The sequence below is a fragment of the Phocoena phocoena genome, chromosome 17, assembly GCF_963924675.1.
Source record: "Phocoena phocoena chromosome 17, mPhoPho1.1, whole genome shotgun sequence".
Taxonomy (NCBI): domain Eukaryota; kingdom Metazoa; phylum Chordata; class Mammalia; order Artiodactyla; family Phocoenidae; genus Phocoena; species Phocoena phocoena.
The window spans coordinates 60057614-60078188 of record NC_089235.1 but is presented as its reverse complement, the minus strand read 5'-3'; the positions used below and the strand labels follow the sequence as shown (position 1 = coordinate 60078188).

Genomic DNA, 20575 nt, shown 5'->3' with positions numbered 1-20575 from the left:
ATTGTTAAGGATTTAACCAGACAGAAGGAAGGGAGGACAGGGCATCCAGGTTGAGGAAGAGGCAAAGCCAGTGCTGGATTTGCCAGAGTGTGACATGGAAAGGCTGGGAGCAGAGCCTTCTGAAGGGCAGCCATCAGCCACCCGGGTCTGTCTCAGGCAGGTTAGAGTTTAGAATAAAACATAGCCAGAGGGTTTCCCTGGTGGCGCAGTGGTTGAGAGTCTGCCTGCCGATGTAGGGGACGCGGGTTTGTGCCCCGGTCCGGGAAGATCCCACATGCCGCGGAGCAGCTGGGCCATGAGCCATGGCCGCTGAGCCTGCGAGTCCGGAGCCTGTGCTCCGCAGCAGGAGAGGCGAGGCCACAACAGTGAGAGGCCCGCGTACCACAAAAAAAAAAAAAAAAAAAAAAAGAAACTTTCATTCTAGTGACTAGAATAAAATAATCTTCTTTAAAGGGAAAAAATACTTGAGGGGGAAAAAATGGAATAACATGTGTAATGCTGGAAATTTAAATATCAGTTTAGTTCCTCATTGCTAACATGGCATTTATATCCCAGATGAGATTTCGTAATTGATCCATAATTTGCTTCAGCTGTTGATTCTTCTGTTTGAGTTTCTGTGAAAACAAAAGAATTTATCAGAAACGTTTCATGAAATATATACCATGAAGGTAGAAGACTAAAATGTCATAAGTTATAACTCCAATGATCCAGACCCAAATTAAGCTAATTTCCTTAAGGCAGAAGGTCTCAATCCTTTTCTGGCCGCAAACATTCGCTGCAAGGCATGAGGAAGTCTAATTCAGCACCCAGAGGCCTACAGCTCCATCCCCCACCTCCCTTCACTCCTCCACTTCTACCACCAAAGAAAATAAGCTAAATATTTACTTGTTATAAAACCTAAGTACATAGGTTTTCCAAGAGACAGTGTAGCATAATGGTTAAGAACACAATCTCTAGAGCCAAACTCTCTGGGTTTATACTCAGCTCCTTCACTAACTAGATATATGATGTTGGCCAAATTAGTTAAGCTCTCTGTCCCTCAGTTTCCACAACAGAAAAATGGGGATAATAACTGAACCTACCTCATAAGAGTTTTTATGAGGATCAAAAGATTTGATTCATGTCAAGTGTGAGAACTGTGCCTGGCATACAAGTAAGCATTCAGCAAATGTTACTGGTAGCCACAGAACAGAAACCGTCAATATAGAATAGAAAGTATAATAAAAACGCAATGCCTGATGCAATTGGTCTTTCAAACATGTGGCAGAAGTCACTGTTTGCTCTCAGCATGAAGTGCGATCTAATGCTGAAAACTGAAGACAAGATGGCACAGCCCTGATATAAGCTTCTTCGTAACTGAGATTTGCTGGATGCCCTGAATGCACATGGCAGGTGTCCCTGTATCTCTAGATCTGGGTTTCTACTAGACCACAGTTTGTTAACTTCTTTTTAAGCATCCTTTCTTCAAATCCTATGTAGTAAATGTCTATGTAGATAAAACAAGATAAACATAGAGAATTTCAAAGTGCTTACTAGTTATTATAATAATCATTACTATTAAGTAACCTCTTGGAAACATTACATTTGGAAGTAATATTATTTAGTTAGATAATTTTAAAGATACTATATTAAAATACCTCCAGATCAAGTAGTACATGTTCATTATAAAGAGACCTAAAAATCTTTATCTTGATTTCATTAAAGAGCAAACTAAGATTAAATAAATTGCCTATATTCTATCTAGAGTTAGAGAGGTAACAGGAGGTAAGAAGGTAAAAGGGAAGAAGAAATTCTTATTGGAAAACAGAAAAGCAATTTAAAGAGACTTCAATATTAATTAAATTTAATTCATATTTGAAAAGAGAATTAACACAACACAGTCAGATTAAAACATATGACCGTAGAGTACACAGGGTAAGCATACAGTATTCAGTACCATAAAGCTCACTTTAACATAGTTTTGGGGAAAAAGATACTATTAGTACTTTAGGTATTCAGTCTCCTTGTTCAGTTTCACATGCCCGATCTTCTAAGTTCTGTTGTCATAAGTATGTGGTAGCTGCCTATTAAGTCTTTGTCATCCTAGAGACCAAGAAACTTCTGCCAGCAATCAAGGGTGGCAGCAAAACAGGAATATACGAATAAAGGTGTATATTGGGAGGTCGAAAACCTCTGTTCCAGTTCTGACTTTGCCTCTAACTTGCTATTTGATCTTAGACAAATTCCTTATCCTCAGTTTTCTTCCGCAAGAAATTGGATTATATAATCTATTAGGCCCTTGCCATTTCTAATTTGTTTATACCCATACATAAGATGAAAATCAGTTACACAGACACATGTAATGAAAACCAGTAAGCTTGGTTCAGGGAACGAATTCAAGGCTTCAAAATGATTCAGTCAGCTGCCCTTTTCCACCAAGCCATCATTCCCCTAAGCTGTGAGAGACTTCAGTTACCATGATTCCCTGCTCAATTCTCATTTTTCAGGAGGAAAGTAGGAAGAGCAACTGAATAAGAATAAAAGGAAGAGAAAGAATATGAGTTGGTTTTTAAAAAATTATTTGAATTAGTACCTTCTGACATGAATATGGTCACTTTAAAAAAAACTCAGAACTTCTCTTTGGAATGGAATTCTTAGCCTGTAACACATTTTGTTCCATAAATATTTACTGAGGGTATATTATGTGCTTGGCTCTGGGTTAGGCACTGTAAGGGAAGAAAAATGAGTAAGAAATGGTCCGTTGCCTTGAAGAAACTCCGCATGAAGTAGGAAGAAGATACTGCCCAAATGACTAGACCATAACCTGGTTAAGGCAGATGGCAGGGGAAAAATATCAGATGCTGTGGAACCCCAACTGGTAGGGTCAGCAAACAAGGAAAATATTTTTGTTTGGGGTCTAGAAAAGTTGGTGGTGAGCAAAGAGTGGAAGGAAGGATAAATTTGGTCTTGTTAGTAGATAATGGGGATCCATTAAAATTCTTGAAGAAGAAGAAATATGATTTAAACTGCAATGAAAAAGGTTAACTGGGCAGATGTGTGCGATGGGTTCTCCTAAATAACTTCAAGAGTGACAAATCTGTATCCATGGAAAAGGAGAAAGAGGAGGTATTTAAGTTTTTGAAACAGTTGAAGACCATTCAGAGGCCAAGTCTGGTGAATGAAGCTTAGTGATCACATTTTCAGTATAAATTAAGGAGTAACTAGAAGTAATAAAATTATATTCTTGAGTCGTTAGAAACAGACTTTCAAATCAATATCCAAACAGAGGTTACAGATGGCTCCCACAATGGTTACATCACTGGAATAAATGCTACTTTCAAGAATACTCATTTGGAAATATAAATTCTGATATACTCATTTAAAAAATTTAGCATCATTAACTTAAATAAAGTAAGAGAACTAAAAAATGTGGGATATTTTCAAGGTAATATTCAACTCTAGGGAATAGTAAAACTTTTTTTAAGTATGATATGTCTTAAGGCATTTGGACAGTTTGTCTCAAAGAGGCCACAAAGTTCTAACTGAAAAGAATTAGCATACAAGTAAAATACCTAGAGCCAAAACACATCATGAAAATATCAACAGCAAAGCTGACAGTTATGCTTATTAGTGGTTAAACTGTAAATAAATTTTCATGACATGATACAGGATTTAATATATACAATCTTGCCACTGATTGATTTTAACAGAGGTTGACAGTGCTGTTATCAAAATCCATCATCTGTGCCTAATTTGTTACATTAACAGGTGAATGTGTAAGTAGAGTAGATACTTAAAAAATATGTTTATGCTAAGTCATACCATGTAATTTACTATTCATACAAAGGCTGTGACAGTTGGTCAAAAATGCTTTAACTTCTAACTGCTTGAACTCAATTATATGTCAACTCTAAAAACTACCCACATATCTCTTTCAGTTTCATTTTACCATTAACAGAATACTTTTAAGCAAAATAGAACTCATTCTGATATCCTTAAAATATAGTCTCAAACAAGTGTTCATCCTTTACTTGGGTATTAAGACTTACGGATTCAAGCACATATGAAAAGAAAATGAAGTATTTTAAAAAGCCAAAAATTTGACTATTAAAATTAGGCCATTCTTCATCTGATGATTTATATCAAATACTGATTACAAATTTCATGCCCCAAAGTTTCATGCCACTATGGTAGACATCAGTGATATATATGTTGTTAGAAACCAGACTGACCATCAGTATGTTCTGTACAATCTCAAGTACACAGTGATACTCGGCTGACCCTTAAACACTGTGGGGGACTGGTTCCAGGACCTGCCACGGTACCAAAATCTGAGGATGCTCAAGTCCCACAGTCTGCCCTCTGTATCCATGGTTCTGCTTCTGCAGATTCAGTCAACTGCATATTGTGTAGTACTGGAGTATTTTATTGAAAAAAATCTGCATATGAGTGGATCTGCACAGTTCAAACCTGTGTTGTTCAGGGGTCAACTGTAGTTGAAAAATTAACTCAATTAATTTAAACTACTTTTAATAGCATCTGTGCGATTATGTATAGGCCAACATTTTACCATCTGAAGGTGGCTATTTAAACATGTTTTTCACAGAAACACTCAGGTATGTGTGCCATTAAGGCAGAAAAATATATATCAATTGATCATGAGTTTACTCAGTGTTTTAAAATTTTTCAATTATATTTTAATCTTATATTCTAGAAGGGAGGTACAAAGTTGGAAGAAGTGGGGGAAAAGAAAAAATAAAATACCTTAGTACCACTAATTATACATAAGATAACTTGGTTAACAGTCAGAATATGTATTATATTCAATTAACATTTATGATGTTTTATTTAAGGAATGAGTCAAAAATCTCTTTGGGTCAAAAAATCCACTTTGGTTTTCAGCTGTTAACTTTATTCTCTTCTGCCTTTTTTAGGGGAATTTTCAGTTTGAGTTAACCAAATCTTAGTCCTCTCCCTCTTTTTTTTTGGTTTCTGTTTACTGCTTAATTCTCCAGTACTGTCTCAAATTATAGTAACAATTCCCAGGAAGTAAGAGAGAGCCATGAGGCCAATCAAATGAATACTTCCTCTGCCATTCAAGAGAAGATAGTTTCTCTCTAAATTCTCTTAAAAAAAAATTCCCATGGAAATATAGGGCTAAGCTTTAAATCTGTTTAATTTAAAACATGTAATGGATTCTTTCCTCTTTGTAATAATCTTCAGTTCAATACTATGTTAACTAAAACAAGTTTTATGCCAAAGTTAGAAGTATGTACAACAGCAAATTCAACAGATTCAAATGGTTTATTCAAAATCAAAACGAGTTCTCAAATGCCTGAAGTATAAATGGGAACACAGAATTTAAAATATGGGCTTTTATTCCATAAATAGATGAACGTTCAGAAATACTACTTTGTGCATTGAAGTAAGCCTGTTGCAGATAAACACTGTGGACTAAACACGTGTTTATCTTTTCTTTTTTCTCAAACCCTAATAAAATGGCAGGAGAGGAATGAAAAAGCTATAAATCCATGTGGAGAAAAATGATCAGAAAGGAGACAACAGTAGATGTCAGGTGGCACATGTTAAGAATGAAAAGTAGAAGGGGAGCAATAAATGACATGGGAGGAAACTACTATACAACCCAGATGGATGCAGGAAGGATGCCAGTGAGAACGGGCTGATCCGCCACGGAGACCTGGAGACAGGTGCCATCGCAAAGTCAGCACGTGAGGCCCCGGTGACAGAAACTGGAGGGAAACAGCTACAGGGATGCGTGAGAGCCCCGGTGCTCACTCCCATTCCTCACCAACGGGGGACTGAGTACCCTCTCCCGCGTCCTGTCCCACGTTTCAGGGAGCGAGAGGTTTGTTTCCTGTGAAATTGAACCAGAACAGCTGGGGATTCAGTGCCACCAGCACAGCAGATGGCAAGAAGACATGAGACTACACTCTATTTAGGGCACTGGAAGATTCTCCTCTGAAGAAATGGAATAGCCCTAAAGAAAAAAAGCCTCAGTAAATGATAGTTGGGGCTCCCCTCAAAGAGAAGAGCGAACTTGCTTCCAAATCTCGCTATGATGAAGCCAACTCAAAGCCTACAATAGGCTTTCCAGTGCTTCCCTCCCAAATATAAATGGCTCATGTTTAAGCATCAGATGCTCACCAGATCTTTTAGAGCCTCCATCTGCAAAAACAACAAAACATAACAGGGGTTGGCAAACTATGGCACGTGACCTGTTTTTGTAAGGCCCATGAGCTAAGGATGGTTTTTACATCAGAACAAGGACCATGGGCTTCCCTGGTGGCCCGGTGGTTAAGAATCCGCTTGCCAACGCAGGAGACACGGGTTCGAGCCCTGGTCCGGGAAGATCCCATGTGCCGTGGAGCAACTAAGCCTGTGCACCACAACTACTGAGCCTGTGCTCTAGAGCCCAGGAGCCACAACTACTGAGCCCGTGCGCCCAGAGCCCATGCTCCGCAACAAGAGAAGCCACCGCAATGAGAAGCCCGTGCACCGCAAGGAAGAGTAGCCCCCGCTAGCCGCAACTAGAGAAAACCCATGCGCAGCAATGAAGACCCAACGCAGCCAAAAATAAATACATAAAATAATTTAAAAAAAAAAAAGAACAAGGACCACATGTCTCACAAAGCCTAAAATATTTACTATCTGGTCCTTTAAAGTTTGCCAAACCCTGTATGAGAAGATTATGGAAGAATACCTTCTAATTTCTGAGGGAACTTGATTTACAACATAGAATTTTATATCTAGCCAAACGATCAACTGGACAGATAAGTGAAGGCTAAAGTCCCTGCATTCCTCCTAAAGAAGCCACTGACGTATGTACCTTACCGAGGGAGAAATAAACCAAGAAAGAGAAAGATAGGAGATTGAGGAAATAGTGAAACCAACAGAAGAGGTGAAGGAAAGCCCCAGGGCAATAGATGAACAGCAGGCCTAGGGAGCATTCAACCAAGACCTGAAGAGATGGGAGGACTTGGGGTGGGAGTGGGGGGGAAACCTGTAAGTCGTCTGATAATTTGATTCTAACCAAAATTTTTCAAAATTACAGAACTATTAACTTTAGGAAAACAAAATAATTATTCAAGGAAATGTAATTCTAGTTTACTACGTGGCTTAGCAATAAGCAGTATTTATGTGCCATAATAATATGAACACAGAATATTTATTGAACCCCAATTATGACAACCGCATTGAAAGGACTGGGGGAAGGAAAGTATGTAGGTGGGTCCAGGACAGAGAGAGACTCTACAGAGAGCTACATCCTCATGTGGAGAAAGAAATACTCTTATACATCACAGTCTTGGTATCAATTACATCCTTTACTTAAAATTCACAAAATTCTACGTCAATAGCTAGTGAGAGTTTTTTGATTACACACTGTCAAAGTATTACTATAGTCTGATTATATGATAGGTCTTTAAAAAAATCAAGAATAGGTTATGACTAAACCATCATATTAGGAAAAAAAGAGGAACTTAGAGAAATGGAAAGTGAAATGAAACTTACCTTTAGAAAAATTACATCTTTCTGAAGTTACACAAGCTTACCCCTGCCCTCCCCCTGACCCCCCCCGCCCTGCAAATATCATAATATCTTCTATGGTAGAGAACAAACTATCTGTATGTCACATGGGGTACTCTGAAATCAAAGTTACCATCACAGTTGTGTTTTATTTATATATACATTTCATTGTATTTTATAAGTAATATCCTTACTATAGAGAAAAATAATAGAACACATCCATTGTGAATGAATACACAGATTATCAACAGAAACATGTAACACTTAATAAATGAATGTCTTATATCTCTGTACTACCAGACACCACTTATTCTTCAAGACCTAAATTAAAAGTTCCCAATCCCCTCGTAATTTCCTACTGTAAATTGTTTATGCTTATTACTGTCAAATTTGCTGGAACTATTCTTCTTAATTTATATTTCACCTCTTAAAAATTGTTTTAAATGTTATTTTAGAAAAATCTATCCATCTTTTTCTTTTTTCCTGAGTTTTGATATACATTTTTCTTTTAATTTTCCAATACTTCGTTTTGCAAGTCTTATTTTCAACTCTGAAATTCATTTTGACACATGGTGTAATGTAAAAGCTAGTTTAATTTTCCCCCAAAGTGTCTCTTTTGAAAGACTAATTTTCCACACAATCCCTCTTACGTCATATTAAATTCTCATATACAATAGGAAGACTTTTTCTGGCTATTATTTTACTAATCTATTCTTGTGCCGGTATTTCACACTGAATTATTGTTTTTACAATATACTTGATATCACGTTTTAGTTTTTGAAGCAAAGAGTTCTTTATTTTATTACTCTTATAGGAATTGTTTTATATATGTATTTTAGTATGCTCTCAAGAAAATCCAATTTGCATTTTATTTGGATTTGTTTTTTGATTGGTATTGCGCTAAAATCTTACTAGTTTTGTGCAGTTTCAAGAGAATTCATATTTGGATTTGGACTGTTACTGTTTAGAATAGTTATTGCCCATATAAGAACTTAATGTGTTCTTTCAACTATTCAAAACTTCTTTTATGTATCTCAGTAAGTTTAGTTACATATATCATGGAAATAATTCCTAACTACTTAATATTTGTTGCTGCAATTGTGAATAGGATCTCATTCTAATTTCTTTATGGCATTATAGAAAAATGGTATCAATCTTGTATTAAGCTCTTCTTTCAAACACTTATTGACTCTCATCAGTGAGCTTCTTTGAGCTTAAGCTTGAGTTAAAATGTTATGTACAAGCTTAAGGAACTTAACAGATTTGTACATAATATTATAACCCGTTTCCTAAAGTTTATTTCAGTTTCACTGGCTATAACTTCTAAAATAGTATTAAACACAGTGGTGTAAGGCATCCTATTTTATGCCTATATTTCATCTCAATGAAAAATGTTGGCTACTTATCTGAAATAAAAAGGTTTTTTTAAAAAAAGACTATCTTGTTAATAGTTTTAAGCATTCTTTTTTTCAATTTAATCTACTGATATTATATGTAAACTGAGTCATCCTCCTCTACCTCAGAAAACCCTCTGTGGCTGTGGCGGATTAATTAATACCCTGATGAATTCTATTAACTAGCATTAAGAATTTCAGGAGTGGGGCAGGAGGTGGGAGCATGTATTTGTAAGTGAAGGAGCGAGATTGGTAGTTTTATTTACTGTGCTATTTGTTAGGTTTTGGTAACCATGTTTCCACCACAGAATGAACTGACAACATTCCTTATTCCCCTATGGTTCTAGAGAACTATCTGAACATTATCTTCTGAACTTCTAAAAGTAGTCAGCAATAAATTCTAGTTAGGAACTTTTGTGGGGTAGAGGGTGGGATGGGGTAGTGCTTTGATAACTCAATTTCTTATTCAGCTGTTGAGACATTCACCTCTCCTACCTGTAAATTTTTATCATTTGCTCCTCCAAATATGCTCTAAGCTAGAGAGCTACAATTCTGCCTAGAAAAGAAGAAAGTAAATGGGTTGTGACTGAGTGCCTATGAGGCTTTTCTAAGAGCTTTACTGCCTGAATTCTGTGGTCTCTCTTCTGACTATTCAGATGGCATTTCTGCTTACATTTTAGTCCTGGGTTGTACTCTAAGTAGGTTAAATTTGTCACAGAAACAACTTCAGGTAATTCTATAATTCAAATTATGTTGTTGAGTTACACAGACTCCCCTGTAATTTGTATCAATAATTCGGAAATATAAAACATACAGACTAGCAACTCACTTTATTGACTTCAGCAATTTCTCGCCTCTCTTCACTAGCAAAACGAGGTGGGCCGGCCCGGTCATCATTCTTTGAGCCATCGTCTTCCACGTATGGAATAAGTTGCTGGGAGTGACAGACAAAAGTTAAAAAAGTCAAACATATGATACACAGTTTCCAATTATACTGGTATAGATAATGCTTCCGATTAAGATCACTTTTTATACTTTTAATAGTACAAAAATATATTTTAATTCAAATGACGGCCTAAAATAAAAGCCTTAGAAGTCTATCATTTCAGTGCACTCTACACATTAGCTTTTCAGATTTCTTTTGCAAAATAGTCCTTTTAGCAAAATTAGTTGTCACATGTAATTAAGTAATATCCTACTCAATCAGCAAATATTTAATTGGCAGATAGTGCGTGAGGAGACACTGCAAAAATAATGACAAATAAGACAAATGACAAATAAGTCCTACCCTTACGAAATTTATAGTTCGTTGAGATGGAACAGGCTTTCCTTCATCTATACTAAAAAGAAAGGAAGTTCATGGATGCATATTATATAAATGTCATCTACTTACTATCTAGTATCTGTGCAGATTTCTAGATGTCTTTTAGTTGGGAGAAAGTTTTTTTGTAAGAGAAGAAAATTTATATAGCAATGAAACTTCTAGCAGGATTATAATTAAATACGTATGATTTGTGATGAAGTTTATTTGATGAAGCCTCTTGTAGATGTGACAGAGACTTCAGGAATTATCTAGTCCTTCCATCTTATATTACCAATGCAGGAACAGGACAGAGGTAAATAACTGGTACAATCAGGAGTCAATCTGCCCAAACTTCTATGAGTTCTTGGGACAAATATAAACTTGCCCACATTCACAGGTACTTTCTTCCTTTCCTCTCTCCTAACGCAAGCAGAGTGGTCCTTCCTCCTGAAGACACTTTGTCTCCATTCCTGTGCCCTGATTCCTCTGCCCTCCTGTCTTCATTATTTAGTTTCCCCAACCTCACCCTACCATGTTCTTCCTTTTTTATCTAAACATGTTCTCCCATTTGGAGGAAAAAATCCCTAACCCTCAACTCTATCCCTCCTTCCATCTACTGTTTTCTTCTCTTGCTTTTAATCTAACCTTCTTGAAAGATGGATATCCACTTTCTGGCTTCAGTTCCTTATTTCCTGTTTAATCTTCAGCTCACTGTGATCTGACTTCTTGTTGCTACCTTTTCACAGAAGCTCTGCTCAAATATACCAACAATTAATCTGGTGGACAGTTTTCATTCTTTATTTTCCTTGACTTCTCTGCAGCATCTGTCAATGTCAACCACATTTCCCATCTTCCACATCTCTGACCCCTTCTTTTCAGGCTGTATTGCAGTTTACTCTTTCTCTGTGTACTCTTTACATGCTGATCACTCGAAGAAAGCACTGATCACAGGAAACTGTTCCTTATATGTAATGAGAGAACATCCAAACCTTCCCAGCTACCTTTGGTGGCAGACATATAACTTGTCAACAGGAAAAGAGCACCTATAAAAATATCATATACCTAATTAACTAAAATATATCTATGATCCGAGACTAAATTTTAAAAATATTTAAAAACTAGAGTGATTCCACTAAGATAATTTAAATTAATAATGATAAAAATAGTTATAACCTTTTATCCATAAAGAACTTACATGAAAACCACTTTAAAAGGATTTTACAATACTATTAATATGCCTACTAAAACATCATGCACTGATTTAATTAAAATGAGACATTGGAAGCAATAATAAAAATTGCCACAGACAACCCTCTCCTCCCAACAACAAAAATTTACTATCAGCCTGGATGTTAAAGTCTACTAGAAATTATTAACAAGAAAAGACAGTAATAATTCTATGCACATATATATATATATATATATATATATATATATATCACAATTTCATCTTCTCTAGTCAAAAGCAAAACCCAGTATGTTTCATAATCTGGAAATACGGTGAAAACAGAAGAGAGAAAGGAAAATATTACAAATGTCCTGAGACTATCTTAGACTCATCCTTCCTCTACCACTAAAACTTGCCTCTACTGGAATGGGATCCATCCCTCCGCAGTTTTCATTGCATTTATCATAGACCAGTCGCAGCTTCCTGAAGAGAATAGAGAGTTGGCGAAGATGATCCTGTAGCTTTGCTAACCGGTCTTGATATGTTCCAGTATGGTAAGTGACACCATTTGGCAGCTTCTCAATAAAGAAAAAGAAGAAGAAAAGAAAAAAATTAAGATCAGGACTTTTCAGCGGAAGAAAAAGAAGAGTATGTTGCCACTGTTGCAAAAATAATCTCAAAATACCTTAAATATGATAAGATAATTAAGATACTCAAGGTATGCATTAAAACATAAAGCTGTCACCAAAAGTTTTACTTTAAGGGCTTCCCTGGTGGCGCAGTGGTTGAGAGTCCGCCTGCCGATGCAGGGGACACGGGTTCGTGCCCCGGTCCAGGAAGATCCCACATGCCGCGGAGCGGCTGGGCCCGTGAGCCATAGCCACTGAGCCTGCATGTCTGGAGCCTGTGCTCCGCAACGGGAGAGGCCACAACAGTGAGAGGCCCGCGTACCGCAAAAAAAAAAAAAAAAAAGTTTTACTTTAAAAGGAAATCAATAGCAGGAGATAGGTGCAAATCAATCTGTACTTGAATATCATTAATAAATTATTACAAGTAACTGCTATGATCATAACTCTGTGTTGGATGCTTATATATTTTTAATTCAGGAATTTTATCAAAAGAAGCCAAAAATATATATTGAAATGACAAAAATCACAGATAAATGGAAAAACTACTACCTATTTAGAACTAAATGCACCTTTTGTGCAGTGCTGAAACTCACAAACAAAATCTTCCTTTCTCTGTACATCTTTACAGTATTTTATTCCCACAATTTGATCTGTGAAATCATCCTGTAATTAGAATTAACAAAATTTGTACCATGTTTTCTAGTATACGAGGTAATTTCATTATAAGCACTCATACATACACTTACCTTGGGGAATAAAGTGACTTAAAACCAAGACCCAAACTACTGTCTAATAGCTAGAAGATCAGTCCAGTCTTTCTAAACCTCAGTTCATCCTTTTTTCTTTTCTAAACAGATGAGGTAGGAATGCAAAAAAAAAAAAAGAAGAGCCTGGTAGAGTGTTCAGAGAAGAAAGAAAACAAGACACACTATCATTACAAGTAGGTAAAACCATAAACACTAAAAAAAAAAAAAAAAGACTGTAAAGGCCTATACGTAGTTGTTAAAAGGTGTAATAGTTGATAAAAGATGTAATAGGAAGGTACACTTGTTAATAATTCATTTTCTTCTTTTCTCTCATTTCCAAATTTCCTGTAATGTTATGTTTATAAGTTAAGGAGATGGATCTTCTGAAATTCTTTGAAATGAGTTTTATTAGGATTTTTGGAAATTCTCAAGAATTAAAACATTCTGAGGATTATATCTCAAAGAAATGTGATAAAAGTACCAAGGACTGAATTAGTCAAAACAGTTTAAAGGAAAAAAGCATTATAAGAGTTCACCCCCCAATACAACATAGGATTTCTCATGACCTTTCAATTTATGAACTTTCACAAACATTATCAAATAAGAGGAAAGTTTCAAAGGGTCACTGCTTTCTTGTTTGGGTGATAATAAGTATAATGATTACATCTTGCATACAGAAGCAGGCTCTCTACCTTTATTATGGTACTGACTACGTTGAGTACTTTGCCCATATTTTGTACTTAATAAAGACTAGAAGCAGCTGACATTTATATCCCTGTATTCAGTATAGTGCACACACACATAAAGTCTTGAAGTACAGTCTGGATTATTTTACTTTCATGAATTATTTTTTCCATAAATGGACACTTAAAATTCACTAAAAATTCTGTGTTATGCAAAAGAACTCTTGATAAATCCTTTCATAAAGGAAAACAAAATCCTTTGAAATACAAAGAACCACCCTTCTCAAATTCACCCTCTTAGCAAGTTTGGGTATTAGTTTTCACATAGAGCATCAGCTTCTCAAAGAAGGGAGCAATTAATTCATTCAAAAAATTTACTTTTCATGTTGTCAGGCACTGTTTTAGAAGCTGAGGTAGAGCAGTGAACATGAGACAGATTATACCATAGAGTATATAATAGTGCCTAGGAGCTCTTGGGATAATACTATATAATGTAGATGCTTAGCTAACAAGCTCATCAGTAACCATCTCACTAATGAATACTGAATATCTGTAAATAAATGTGATCATACCGCTAGACACTAAAAAGGCATTCAACTAAATTCAACATCCATTCTTAAAACAAATATAAAACTCTTAATAAAAATTCCCCAACACAATAAAATACATTTATCTCAGTTAAAAAGTCAGCACCATGATGAATGTGGAAATATTACAAGCATCTGCACTAAAGTCAGGAACAGAACAGGATGTCTACTAAGACCACTAATACTACCAGTGAACACTCTTCTGGAGGTATGGCCAATGCAATCAGAAAAGGAAAAAAAAGTTGAAATATTAAAAAGCTGTGGCATAATCGTCACTATTTGCAAATGATATAAAGTTCTATCAATAAAGGAAGTCAAGAGAGAGATGGGTACAAAATTAATACAGAAAACCATAGCTCTGCTTTCATATATAAAAACAAAAGAAAATGAGAAAGGAAAAAGACCCTGTTTACAACAGCAACAATAAAGATAAAATATCCAGATAAAATATTTGACTTAAAAAATGTCAAGAGGGGCTTCCCTGGTGGCGCAGTGGTTGAGAGTCCGCCTGCGGATGCAGGGGACACGGGTTCGTGCCCTGGTCCGGGAAGATCCCACGTGCCGCGGAGCGGCTGGGCCCGTGAGCCATGGCTGCTGAGCCTGCGCGTCCGGAGCCTGTGCTCCGCAACGGGAGAGGCCACAACAGTGAGAGGCCAGCGTACCGCAAAAAAAAAAAAAAAAAAAAAATGTCAAGATAAATATGAAAACTTAAAATACTTCATAGAGACACAAAAAAGGATATTTTGTGTTCTCGGTTAATAAGACTCAACATCATACCAATATAAAGTCTCTCTAGGTTAAATCAACGGAATAAAAGCACTAACAGGATTTTCTCAGAACTATGAAGGTGATTCTAAAGTACATGTGGAAAGATAAGCAAGAATGGCCAAGGCGATTTTGAAAAATAAGTGTAAATACTTTATAGAGCCTCAATAAATGTAAGAAAGTTTGCCATTACTACATAAAAGAAGGCAGCTAAGTGGAATAGAGCATCCATAAATTGATTCGATTATATGAAGTAGCATCTGAAATCAATGGAGGAGGAAAACGAATTATTCAATCAACTTTTTGGAAAAAGTAAAGCTGGGGCCATGCCTTACACTTCATACTAGGATAAATTCCATACAGTTCAAAGTTTTAAGTATAAAAATTGAAACAAAACTGAATTTTTCCTGATTTTGGAGTGGGGAAGGACTTCCTGACTTAGACATTGAACCTAAAAAGACTGATAAATTCAGCTACCTTAAACAAATATATGTATATGTATGGCAAAAGGTAAACAGCAGACTGGGGGAAAATACTTGCAAGCTATATCACACACAGCAAGTTTTTCTAATATGTAAATAGCCGAATCTTATAAGTTGGGGGAGAGGGTAAAAAAGACCAAAAAAAAAAAGAAAGAAAAATGCGCAAATAATATGAACAAGCAGTTAACGGAAAAGGAAACAGAAATGATTCATAAAAATATGAAGAGATGCTGGAACTCATTAAGACTAGGAGAAATGTAAAGTAGATTTTCACCTATCAAATGATCAAAGATCCAGAAATATAATTTGCTGTGTTAGTCTCAGCCTGATGGTTGGTCAGGAAATGGTAGCATAAGCTGGTACAACTCCCATGGAGTGCAATTCATCATAATTTATCTAATTACATAAGCACAAAGCCACTTCTAAGAATTATCCTGCAGGTATACTTGAGCATTTAGGTAGGAAGGTATTCACTACAGTATAACAGTGAGAGACTAAAAGCAATCTAAATGCCCTTCTCTAGAGGACTGGCTAAATAAAGCACAGTATGTCCATGCAGTGGATTACTATAGAATACACCTTAAAAGGAAAAGGAAGTATTTTCTGTATAGATATGAATAAACTCCAAAATGTACCAAATGAAAAAAGGTGCAAAAGGTGTATAATATACCAGTATTATCTGTGCAAAAAGGGAGGAAATGAAAGAATATACATATACATTTGCTTAAATATGCACAGACTATGTGGAAGGATATATTAGGATAGTAATAAAAATCAATAATAATCACCACCTGTGGAGAGAAGTTAGCTAGCAGATAGTGATGGGAGGGGGAATGTTCACTGTAATGTCCTTTTTTATTTCTGAATTCTGAATATATTCAGAATATACGAATATATTCTATTATATATTCAAAACAATTTTTTTAAAAGATTTAAAGCATAACAAATAGAACCAAAGCAATACTTTCTTATGCAGGGAATCTTAATCTGGGATCTAGCGATCTTTAGGGAGACATCTGTTAACCCCCTGAAATTTTATTCAAAATGTTTACATGTGCATTTTTCTCAGAAGAGAGTCCATAGTTTTCATTAGATTTTCAAAAGGCTAAAGGACAACTAATAAAGAAGTACTTCTCTAAAACAAATGCTCAGAAATAACCTCAGCAGTTGATATTTATGACACTTCATCCTTCTAGATTAATAATACAGAAGATAATTTTTAAAATTTAAATACTTAAAAGAATGCATTAATAAATAGCTTATATGTAGTCTTGTTTGTACCACTTCTCTCAGCTTTTTATAAATGAAGGAGCACACTGTTGCTTCATTTCCAGCCAATTATGATATGGCCCACAGGCTCTTAGAGGAGTTAAATCACAGGATTCGCAATATTAGAAGCACAAAGAAATAACTATTGTAGTCCCTTACAAATTGGTTGAGAATATATGTCCACATGTAATCTAGTTATTAATAATACTTTTTTGAAAGAGTTCAGTTCTTTCAGTGTCAGTTATGGATGTGTATTATATTTCTGTTAATAGTACAAATTGTTTGACAGCAAATTAGTATTATAAAGAGGTTAGTAGGACGAGCTACCAGTCATGTGTGATGTTGGGTAAAGTCTTCTCTCTTTAAGCCTCAATTTCCTTAACTGTAAAATAGGGATAAAAATACTTCTTAGAACTGTTCTTATAACAGTATACCTGACCAAGGAAAGTACTTGATAGATGTTAGCTATTAGCTCTACTAGTCCAATACAGCAGGTTGAAAATAAAGAAATATTTGCTAAATTCTGAGATCATTTAACCCATACTTTAATCATCTTATACATTAATCCATTAATTTTTAAAACAATTGCCAAAGATTTCATATCTTCTCTTGGATTCCCTTTGTATTTTATTTCACACTGGCTTTATTGACATGGTCTTAAAATATTTCCATACAACTGTATTACTTCTAGAATCAATAGGAAAAAAAAACCTCAACCATTAAAAAAAAAAAGGCAACAAAACATTCTTTACTGCACCAATTGAAGTAAGAGTTCTAAAGTTCTAAGAGTCTGAGGGCCTGGATTCAAATTTACCCTATACTGACTAGATTTGGACAAGTCACTTCACCTCTCAGAATCATAGAATCCTTATCCATAAAACAAGAATGATACCCACATCACATAGTAGTAAAGATAAGCATTAAAAATGGGTTAGCAAGGGCTTCCCTGGTGGCACAGTGGTTGAGAGTCCGCCTGCCGATTTAGGGGACACGGGTTCATGCCCCGGTCTGGGAAGATCCCACATGCCGCGGAGCGGTTAGGCCCGTGAGCCATGACTACTGAGCCTGCGTATCCGGAGCCTGTGCTTCACAACGGGAGAGGCCACAACAGTGAGAGGCCCGTGTACGGCAAAAAAAAAAAAAAAAAAAAAAAAAAAAAAAAAGGATTAGGAAAATGGTGCTGAAATAATTGGATATCCAAATGCAAAAAAAAAAAACAGATCCATTTCTATCATTATATAAAAAAATTAACTCCATGCGTATCATAGACCTCAATGTAAAACCTAGAACTATAAAACTTCCAGAAGAAAACATAGGAAATCTTTGCCATCTTGGGTTAGACAAAGATTTCTTAGATATGGAACCAAAAGCAAAATCTGTAAAAGAACAAATCAATAAATTGGATTCCATCAAAATTTAAAATATCTGTTCTTCAAAAGGCAATATGAAGAGAATGAAAAGCCACACAGACTGGGAGACAAAACAAAGACATACAATACAGAAAAAAAAAAAGAAAAGACGTACAATAACAAGTTCTGGCAAGAATGAGGAGTAACTAGAAGGCTCAAGCACTGCTGATGAAAATGTGAAATAGTGCGGCCACTTTGGAAAAGTTTCTTAAAATGTTAAGCAGACATTTCCCTACCCAGCAATTCCACTCCCAGGCATCTATCTACTTAAGAGAAACGAAACACATGTTCACACAAACATTTGTAGCTGAACACTCATAGCAGTATTATTTATAAGAGCTCCAAAGTGGATACAACCCAAATGTCCATCAACAGATACGCTAATTGTGTTATATTCATACGGTAGAACACTGTTCAGCAATGAAGAGGAAAGAACTACTGATATATGCTGAGTGAAAGGAGCCACACCGCCCGCCTGCACCAAAAATCATAGTGTATGTTATATGAAACTCTATAAAATGCAAACTAATTTACGGTGCCAGAAAGCAAAGCAGAGATTGGCTGTGGATGGAAGGCCAGAAGTAAAGATTTAAAAGGGGCACGAGGAAACTGTGTGGGGTGATGGATGGTTTCACACGTCCACATGTGTCAAAACTTTAAATGCATTGTACTGTACATCAGTTATACCAAAATAAAGCTGTTTAACCAAATGCTTAGCAGAATCTGAATTCAACACCTTGGACCCTCAAAAAGTATTCTGTGGAAAAATATGAGATTAAAATAATCCCAAGAGTATGGCGGAATGAGACTCACCTCTACCTTGAAAGATACAAGAGTTCGCCTAGAAACCTGAGAACCCGGTCGAATCTAGAAAATGTGGCTTCAATCTTACAGAAATCCGGCCTAGAAAACATCACCTCCACATCTTGGGGACAGACACATTATTGGGGAACGCTTCTGAATGTAAATGGGGGCGACCAACATACTCGAGGTTTGGCCAGGGCAGCCGCGTCGAAGCCCAGGGGCCCCACGTAACAATTAAACCAGCAGCCCCCTCCCTCGCAGAAACATCCCGCTTTCTCCACGCACGGCCGTGACCGGAGCCCTCCTTCCTTCCCACCTGCATGTTTCTCAGGAGCTGGAAGATCTCCATGGTGCGGTACACGATGTCCTGAACCGTCTCCTGCCCGATCCGGCAGAGCGATGCGGTGTTAACCTCCCGGGCCGCCTGCTGGGCTTGGGGCCCGGCGAAGGGCCCGGGCGCCATCCCTGACGCAGCCAACGGAGGGGTGGACATGGCGTGGCAGCGGCGTCAGGTCAGCAGGGCTGCAGAGTAGGCGTCAGGGGTCCGCCCGACCGTCGCTGGCCTCGGCGTGAGCAGAAGCTTCTAAGACCGGGCGATCTGATTTCAACACAGCTGCCGTGACTTCCGCCACCGTGACGTAACACGTCATCAAACGTCACGGGGACCGCGCCCTCGGCGGGGTCCCTGGGAACCTGTGTCAGCGCAAGGTCGGCCGGGATTGGGCTGGACGCCCGGGAGGGGCGGGACGGGCGGGTTGAGTAGCCAATCACCAGCTGTACTCTAGCCAGAGGGGGCGGTGCGCGTGGTGGAAGGCCGGTGGGCTTTCCACCGCTTGGTTTCTCATTCTCAGCCAATGGTTAGAATTCTTGATAGAACGCTTACTTCGTCTTAATTTCCTTGCTGATCATTTTTTTTTAATAACAAGCCTACGAAGTGTGTAGTAGTATTGTTCTTTCACATGCTTAGTGACATGTTTAGTCGCATACAGCTTGCAACTGATAACCTGCGATTTGAGTTTTTGATCTTCATGCTTCACTGTGACCTGACACCAACTCCCCATTTGTTGTTGATCCCTGCTGAAAAGTCGGTTTATTCGGGAAGCTTTCCCGATCACCGGAAGTATAAAATTAACACTTCTCTCTCACATACACTATCCCCCCACCTCCATTCCCTTTCTGACTTTGGCACTATGTTGTATATAATTTTCAGTTTGTTTACATTCAGACTTCTCCTCGCCTTATTCACACACACTAGAATGCAAACTTTGTAAAAACAGAGACTATGTTTTATTCGCTTACTGTATTCTCAATGCTTAGTGATTGGCACATAGAAGGTGCTCGATAAATACATGGTATGACATTATAAATGTAAGAAAAATTAGAATAAATCCATTCTTTCTCCTACCACTTCCTGTCCATTTCCAAAGGATGGGGAAAGTCCAGAATGTGAAAACTGGTGATAGGCACTAAATTACTGTGTTTTAAATAGTATCTGAACACTCCGTTGGTAAGGACTTCACAGGAAAATGTTATTAAAAATGACATAGGAGCCATTGTGGAGATTTTAAGCATAGTGATTTACAGCTGTTTAGTGAGCAATTGCCATCTGACAAATATTTACTGAGCACCTACTATGTGATGGGTGCTAGAAGTGGCGATAGAGTAGTGGACAAGTCAGACAAAAACTCTGCACTCCTGGGACAGACTACTAAGTATTGTGATGAGTGTCTAGAAGCAAAAGTTCAAGATCCTAATATCTAGGTGCTAACAATTTAGGGGATCAGGGATAATCTGAAGGGAATAAGTTGGGCC

The 20575-nt window shown here is 37.1% G+C and overlaps 1 protein-coding gene across 2 annotated transcripts; it reads right to left on the bottom strand.

The window, feature by feature from the left end:
- Nucleotides 1-401: 401 nt before the first annotated feature.
- Nucleotides 402-19385, bottom strand: MED30 (mediator complex subunit 30). 2 transcript variants are annotated; one of them, XM_065895644.1, is made up of 4 exons: nucleotides 19080-19385; nucleotides 11806-11964; nucleotides 9748-9852; nucleotides 402-614 (listed from the first exon to the last, which is right to left on the bottom strand). In XM_065895644.1, exons 1-4 carry the CDS (start codon nucleotides 19254-19256, stop codon nucleotides 519-521), a joined length of 537 nt encoding a protein of 178 aa, XP_065751716.1. In that variant the 5' UTR covers nucleotides 19257-19385; the 3' UTR covers nucleotides 402-518. The 2 variants fall into 2 exon arrangements, with proteins under 2 accessions (XP_065751716.1, XP_065751717.1); XM_065895645.1 differs by lacking the exon at nucleotides 9748-9852 and having other exon boundaries at nucleotides 519-614; nucleotides 19080-19256.
- Between the last annotated feature and the right edge of the window lie 1190 nt (nucleotides 19386-20575).

What these genes read in the sequence shown, in the direction of transcription:
- MED30 (XM_065895644.1), bottom strand. Translation starts at nt 19,256, where the DNA reads ATGTCCACCCCTCCGTTGGCTGCGTCAGGGATGGCGCCCGGGCCCTTC. An exon ending in AGCTCCTGAGAAACATGCAG is followed by an intron (nt 11,965 to 19,079) that starts GTGGGAAGGAAG and finishes TTTATTGAGAAG; the next exon opens with CTGCCAAATGGTGTCACTTA. An exon ending in AAATTGCTGAAGTCAATAAA is followed by an intron (nt 615 to 9,747) that starts GTGAGTTGCTAG and finishes TTGTTTTCACAG; the next exon opens with AAACTCAAACAGAAGAATCA.